General features: G+C 37.6%; 1 protein-coding gene across 3 annotated transcripts in view; it reads right to left on the bottom strand.

Annotated features, from left to right (window-relative positions):
* Positions 1–1147: 1147 nt before the first annotated feature.
* Positions 1148–8211, bottom strand: part of METTL15 (methyltransferase like 15) — a 91958-nt gene continuing 84894 nt past the window's right edge. For all 3 annotated transcript variants that reach the window (XM_051776821.1, XM_051776819.1, XM_051776820.1), the window contains one exon: positions 1148–1755. In XM_051776821.1, the coding sequence (XP_051632781.1) occupies positions 1310–1755 (446 nt within the window). In that variant the 3' untranslated portion in view covers positions 1148–1309. The remainder of the gene's footprint in view (positions 1756–8211) is intronic.

Here is an 8211-nt window from a genome sequence, read left to right as displayed (position 1 = left end):
TATGACCCAAAAAACTCCTGTGAAGTAATAATTTACACCGATATAAAGAGGATGCTTGATGAAAATCAAGTCCAAAATGATCCAGTCAGTTATCTTTCAGAAGCTGGTGTGTAGTAGTCATTTAGCTGAGTCAGAAATTGCACTTTTTTATTCTACCAACCAAGTTGCAGACTCACCACAAATAAAATCCTGGTACCAATTTGATTATTCAAATTAAGACTTTTTCCTGAAGAAGTCAGAGGTCAAAGAATTTGCAACTTATACAATTTTCCATTTATTTTTTTAGCATATAAAACAAGCAAACCAATGGTCTTATAAGAAAATATAAAAGCTAAATGTAATTCATATTAACTTAATAAAAAAGAAATTATGTTACATGTTCTACTACCTAGTGTAGCACCCAAGTTGAAAGCTGGTGTTAGAGTGGGTCTTGTCTAAAATAATTCAATACTTACCCTCAGTAGAACCTCTTAAAAAATGATCAACGGCAAAGAAGAATACTTCATAAGACCACAATACCCCCCTTTTTTTGAAAAGTTAATTATAATTCTATCAGCACCTAAAAGTTGTACTGGATCTATGCACAGAATTTATGGTTACAGGAAGAAATTCAGATGATCAAGTACAAATTCGACTGCTTGATTGAGTGTCCAAGTGCCAACAAGTGGTCTGCTAAGTATCTTTTCTTCCATCAAGATATATTTATTATTTAGAATTCTTAATCATTAAACAACCAGGTGATCTCTCAGAAAAGCCCATTTACAAACTCCTGGATAGAACATGACATCCTGATGTCACTTTATTTCAGAACTAGCTCTTTTCCCATAGGCATTCATGCAACAAGTCAGTTGGGATACAGAGACATATATATCACGAATTCTTAGCTTGCTTTAAACTTACTCTAGACTGGACCAGACATCTGAATTAGGTGTGTGAAATCCACCCCCATTAAAAATGTGTCTGTCCCAATTAGCTACTGAATTTAGACAGTTAATGTCGGGGTTTTGAATGTAATCTAAAGGGAGTACTACAAATACATCAAACCTGCAATTTTTACAACCTTTACATTTGATGCTCTTTTAAAAAAAGACGTTTATTTTTTTATGATTAGTGACACCCACTGATACCCATCTGTTTTGCATTTTGATGCTCTATACTACATTCTAGTTAAAAAGAACACAAAGGTAAGAAAGAAATGTTTTTAACAGCCTTCATTTTATTTTTTCAGTTTGATACTACCTGTCCAGTTAGCCTTCCAGAAAAAAAAAATTACAGGAAATTATACAATTATCTAATCATATATTTTGTTTTAGACTTTAATAGCAGCTCTTAGCTTGGCCGACCTTCCTCTCGGGTTTGTTTGAACATCCTTGGCCTGGGGTGTGAGAACTTTTTTCTGTATAAAAATCCACTTGGAGTTGGATTTTCCATGGGGAGATTCTCGTGTGTCTTCTTTTTTGGAGGGATTTTTCAGAGCCTGCCTTATCTTCTGCCTTGAGCTAAGATTGTACTTCTCTGTCATGTCTATCCCACGAAGAAAACGTTTGATAATACGATCTTCCAGCGAATGAAAGGAGAGGGCTACGAGGCGACCTCCAGGTTTTAGAAACTTCTCAGCTGTCTTCAGTCCTATGAAGAGTTCGTGGAGCTCATCATTGACAAATATTCGCAGGCCTTGGAAAGTTTTGGTAGCGACGTGCGCGGGTCTCTGAAGCAAATCCTTCCGTGCGTACAGTGCTGATGCTGGAAAAGCACCTGCCACAAATTTTAAAAGGTAGATGTTAGTACCTTATTATTTCTACATCTGGACACCTATGCACTTGATATTAATCCACTCATGCATGATGACTTTAAAGAAAAGCATACTTAAAAACTCTGAGTGGTGAGCTCCCTTGTTTGTAACATACATTACTGTTTTCTACTTAGAATTCACATCTCTGAATGTAAACCCTATTAAAACATGCTGGCTTATGGTTAAGTGTTGGGGTTTTTTTCCCTAGAATCTTTTATAGAAATTGCTTCTCCAAATGCATCACAACTTTAAAATACAAAATGATGGCTGAAATCAAGATAAGGGAAAAAAGAAGACAGGCTAGATAAGTCTCACCTTACAGCTCAGTGTAATCAATGTCAGTTCAATATTTGTGGTTGTGTTATGCTTTTAAGGAAAAAAAATTAATACACAATGGACACAATTTTAACTGTTGCTTTCTAGATAAGCAAGCATTTCTTCACAGGCAGAGATAAGTGAAGACAATGTCTACCTGGCAATAACTATGTTTCGATGAATTACTTAAAGCTTAAAAGAGGCATCCCTTGCTTGGGAATAATGATTGTTGACCACTACTCTTGTGTTTCTTCAAATGTTCACAATAATACTTCGAGAACTTTAGCAAATGTTGCTGATACTGTTGCATTTTCACATGCAGAATGTGTCAAGGTACGGATTTGTCAGATGAAAAATCACCAGATTAAATACTTTTTTATTAGATGCACAAAACTCCGTCTTCCTTTCCCCAAAATTCTTATGAGTTAAACAAGTCTCTGTAGAGACTGAAATTTTGATAGAAACTTTATTATATCAATATTTAATATATTTTAGGCTTGAACTTTCATTACATGAGTACAGAGCAAAAAGCTAGAGAAACCTGATTTGATGGATCAGAGGGACTAAAGTGCAAGAATTTTACAAGATCTGCAAAAGCTGAGTAAATTTATAATCTATTATGTAAGTGAGCACAGGAGTCTGGTAAAGATAAATTGAATGAATAATGCTGGTACATAACGGAAAGAATTATTTATCCAAACAAGAGGGCCCATTAAAGACAAGGCAATACAGTTGGTATATATGTATTAAATTTCATGTCAGTGCTAAGCTGACATAGTGAAGCAAGTAAATGCAGTTCATAATCAAGTAATTGATATTCTACATGGTGGAGTAAAAGAAGGGAACATTGTACCTCTGCAACTAGCTGTCTAAATTCACATTTACACAGGTGATTGAAAAAAATTAATAGAGATATCATAATTCAATATGTTGGCACAAAATAATTTATTAGTGGAATTCCTGAGAGTTTTAAAGGCCAGGTTTTACTGATGTCAGAAAGCATAAGCGCCTGGTATCACAAACACACAAGTGATCTTAGTGTTCAGCAAAGGGACAGGATAATAATGGGATTTAAAACTTCGATCATTAACAAAGTTGTTATCATGCTGGCAACGTATCTAAGATATGTTTCTGCATACTTGATTTTCCCAACTACATTACCAACCCCCTCTGACTTCAACACTAACAGCTCCTAAATTCACTGAAGAGATTCATTGTAGCTGTGGCTGCTTCCTATTCTTATAGTCTGAATCTTTTGAGATAGAAAGTGGCAACAGGATCAACTTCTCCCAACAAACTACTGCATGGGAGGGAATTTGTGGCTTTAAACTGTTTCACAAAACAGAGTAAATAGATGTTACCTGTGGGAGACAGGCTTCTCCATCATTTACAAACTCTGGAAAAGTTGCACTAGCTAGTTAATGTAATTTCTGTCTTTGAGAACATAACCTTCTATATTTACTATAAATCATAAAAATGAATACATACTCTTCTTGTAGGAGTCACAAAGCCCATTTTGACAAGAGAGCTAAACTCAAAAGAGGACTCAAAATCACAGGAAGTAAGGTGTCCCAAGAAACACACTGACACCAAGCTTGCATGAACACGCACAGTATCTGTTTTCGTATTTCTTTACAAACCTATAAATAGATTCTTTGAAAATGGAACCCTTAAAACATCCCTTGACTGCCAGTTGTGTGTGACGAAAATTGTCTCTTTAGTGCATAACATAAAGGAATGCTGTGCTAAGCAAAATAAACACAATTTCTTTAAAGGGTCAAATAACAGCTACAAACACCAGTAGTACGCTCAGAACTCTCTGAACAACTATTAAATGAAACAACAAGGTTTAAAAGACCACTCCTGTCATGTTCAGTCTACAAAAACAGTTTTAACTGCAACGAAAAAGTATTGTTACCTTTACAAAATATTGGCTACTACCAAGCTAGTGGGTTAGAAAACAAGGTGTGTTTTTTGATTCTACCTGTATTGATCCTGCCCCGTCCCGAACAATTTACAGCTGTGACTTAAAGAGCATTGGTTTTATACATTCAATTTTGGACTCTTACTACCCAGAGCTGGTGTTCACCTCTCAAAGCAGATCCAGAATTTTTAACCGCCATATTTTAGCAGTCTAAGTATTTTCTAAAAATACTGCTGGTTTTCTGGGGATGATCCATTTCTGATATTCTAAGAGTATTTTAGCTTCCAAAAGTATCACAGATAAAAATGGAGCTAATCCACAAGAGTACAGCATGTAATTTAGGTACAAAACTGACAGTGCTTCTTGACTGGGACCCAACCATAAAAACAGAAACCTGGAATGAGATCCTCTGTTTAAATCTCCACAGCCAATCTCTCAGGAGTTTTAGTAAAATACTGAGAGTTTTACCTCCTATGTCAGTAAAGCATCTTTTACTCATCTGAAAAAAACAAGAATGATATGAAGATATATGACATCCTTGTCTCTAAACTGGAGAGACACAGATTTGATGGACAGACCACTTGGAGCACATGAGATTGGTTGGATGGTCACACTGAGAACAGTTGCAGTCAATGTCTCAGTATCCAAGTGGAGACTGGTGATAAGAGGCATCCCTCAGGGGGTCAGTGCAGGGACTGGCACTGTTTAACACCTCTGGTGGTCACATGGACAGTGGCATTGAGTGTAGCCTCAGCAAGTCTGACAACACCACTGAGCTGTGGGCAGGGGTTGACATGCTGGAGTGAAGGAATGACACCTGGATGGACCTTGACAAGCCTGAGATGGGCCCGTGGGAGCCTCATGAAGTTCAACAAGGCCAAGAGCAAGGCCCTGCCCTTGGGTTGGAGCCAACCCAAGCACAAACGACGGCTGGGCAGCGAATGGATTGAGAGCAGTCCTGAGGAGAAAGACCTGGACATGTTGGTGGATGAGAAGCTTGACATGACCTGGCAACGTGCACTCGCAGCCCAAAAAGTCAAATGTGCCCTGGGCTGCATCCAAAGCACTGTGGGCAGCAGGTGGAGGGAGGGAATTCTGCTCCTCTACTCTGCTCTGGTGAGATCCCACCTGGAGCACTGCATCCAGCTCTGGGGACAGGGGCCTGCTGGAGCACGTCCAGAGGAGGCCATGAAGATGCTCAGAGGACTGAGTATCCTATGAAGACAGATAGAAAGAGTTGGGGTTGTTCAACCTGGAGAAGGCTCCAGGGTGACCTTCCAGCAGCTTTCTAGTACATAAGGGGGTTACATGAGAGCTGGAGAGGGACTTTTTACAAGGGCATGCAGTGACAGGGCAAGGGGGAGTGGCTTCAAATTGAAAGAGAGTAGGTTTAGATTAGATATCAAGAAGAAATTCTTCACTGAGAGCATGCTGAAGCACTGGAACAGGTTGCCCAGAGAAGCTGTGGAAGCCCCACTCCTGGAAATGTTAAGGCCAGGCTGGATGGGGCTTTAAGCAACCTGATGTAGTGAAAGGCCCCTGCACACGGCATGGGGGCTGAAACTTGATGACCTTTAAGGTCCCTTCCAACCCAAAGCATTCTATGATGCTATGATCTACTTCAAAGGGTTTTGTAAAAACATAAATGGACACAGCATGCTGATATCTGGGCAGATTTCCATCAGTCTGATCACAAACACCATTATTTTGCAGTTGAAACACTGCATAGATAAACAAAAGAACAACGATACAGAGGCTACCAGCACGACTAGGACACTAACAGGTCTTTGGGAAGTTCTTCCACTTATCCTGCCATGGCTGTTGAGTACACTGTCTTCCTGCAATAATCTTCTATGACAATTAACTGAGACATTAATTTACTACTGCGAGTTAATTTATCACAAACTGAAAAAAAAAATAAATTGAAACCCAGATATATTCAGTAAGTATCATACAACCTTACACGCCTCAGTTGGACATGCACAAAGAGCACTGCAGGTCATATTTAACAGTACAGAATATTAATATTCAGGAAATTTGTAAAGAAATGCAGTCACTTTTTGCGGTTTTATGCAAGTAAATCCTCTAAACTAAAAATCAAACTATTTACAAGTTCAAATATTTACTAGTCTGTGGTCAGAGACTGGGATTAACTAATAAATGTAATCTGTGGTAGTTATTCCTGTCACTCTGGCCTTCATCATTTTAGTAAAGGCAGTGGATTTTGATCTATGATCCACGGGTGAAAAATTTTCCTATCACTCTTACTCCTCTGGTATAGTCAAATAAAAAGCTATTTATGCTTTCTGCTAAGGCATAATATCTCTCACCTAGCCCTCTCCAATTACCAAGACACTAAAAGAAAATCCTTCCTGGTAACTGGCTGTACAATGTACAAAAACATTAAAAAAAAAAATCTCTATGGGAAGTTTGTAAAATGAATTTCATTCATAAAAACATCACGCTTCTGGCTAGATGACTGGCTTGAAATTCCAGTGAGAGAAATTATCATTTTTAGTTTTAGGATGCCTTGATGATACTTACACTTTTAAAAATCTAATACATGTTGAAATGTATTGAAATTTCAAAAGCTTGTGAATGAAATTAGCAACATGCTGTGCCTGTCAATATGAACTATTAAAGTCCCCAGAGTGTATGAGAGTGGGAGAGTTTAAAAATTAATTCAGACCGTGCACCTGTTTGCAGGAATTCGTCTGTTGAATTAGCATTGCATTTAATAAGTTTCTGTGACGCAACTAATGTCCTTTTGTCTGGGCTCCCTCAGTACAGTGTTAATTCTCACCCATCTGAAATTCAGGCAATATTACAAATTCCAAACTGATAATTAAAGTCTATAAATGTGAACCAGTCTGAATGAGACTGACTTTAAACATTAAAGTTCTTTTTAAACTTTATAAAATTCTTTAGTATCTCATCATGAATTCCTTTCAAGCTAAGGTCAAATGATGACATGATCTCAAAATGATCTGTTAATAGATTAGGTATCTAAACAATGCTCAGAAAAATTAATTTTTGGACAAAAGTTAATAGATAACAAAGTACATTGCTCACTGAAAAGAAATCAAAATAGATCATCAGTTGTACAGGAAAAGCATATCAAAATTACGTTTGAAAAATTTTACTATTTTTAAAGTTTTTCTGCACACGGAGTTAAACCTATTGTTTTCAAATAACTCAATGAGGTACAACAAAAGACCTCAGCAAGCCCTTCATAATCAACTTCCACACATCGATTCGCTGCCCTTCAGTGGAGAACTGCTGCTCTTTAGTATTTACAGAGCGTTCAGCATTGCAGAGAGCTTTGTGGAAATTATAAACAGCCAGCAGAGCTCCACTGTGCTGCAGAAGAGATGCTGTTCACGTGAGTGAACAGAAAACTCCTCCTTTCTCACACGTAAACTGCAGACTCCACAGCTCGCAGAGATCTTATTTAAATGGATCGGAAGCCTTCTGGAGAACATTTGGAAAAATTAAAACAAAAAAGCCAAATTTTAAATTTCTTTTTTCAGGACCTTATGCACTGGCATAGGATGTAGACAGAGAGAGAATTTTCAGGTGCTATGACAAGATATAGAAAGAATTATTTTCTTGAATTGGAACAAAGGACAGCAAGAAATCACTTGGATACCTGAGTTAGCCCCAAATTGTTGTAGTCAATCTTGACATACAAATCTAGTTATATATTTTTCACAGCTATACCTTACAAGTAGAACTCTTGCTAATACAAACTTTAGAAATATCTGATTGCTCTGTGAGTGTTGTGCAGCTGGTTTGTATGCCTGTTTTGTGGATTTTTTTAACTACATCCTCCACTTTTATCTCCCAATCAATTAGCAACAGCAACACACGTTCTAACCTCTTGGGGGGTGGTAGGAAAGACCAGAAATCTAGCATTCTATAAAAAGAAATTAAATTTTCCAATTTCGGGTTAGTCCAAATCTAGATTCACTGTGATTCTGGTTATTGGCTGGACCTTAAGACAAAAACTGGGGAGCTCTAGAAAATCTGAAGCCACATGTGAAAGGAATATGCACAATACATAAATATCAGATTCTGACACCACCAGAGAAGAAGACATAAATAGCCAGCTTCACTGGATAGACTTTTTGCTTGTTTTCCAATTCCTATATAGGCAAAAATAATGACCCTGTCCTGGAAG

The sequence above is a fragment of the Manacus candei genome, unplaced genomic scaffold, assembly GCF_025592945.1.
Source record: "Manacus candei isolate 608988 ecotype Guabito, Panama unplaced genomic scaffold, ASM2559294v1 h1tg000009l, whole genome shotgun sequence".
NCBI lineage: Eukaryota > Metazoa > Chordata > Aves > Passeriformes > Pipridae > Manacus > Manacus candei.
Note: the sequence above shows the minus strand (reverse complement) of the source record. Positions and strands in the feature narration are given on the sequence as shown.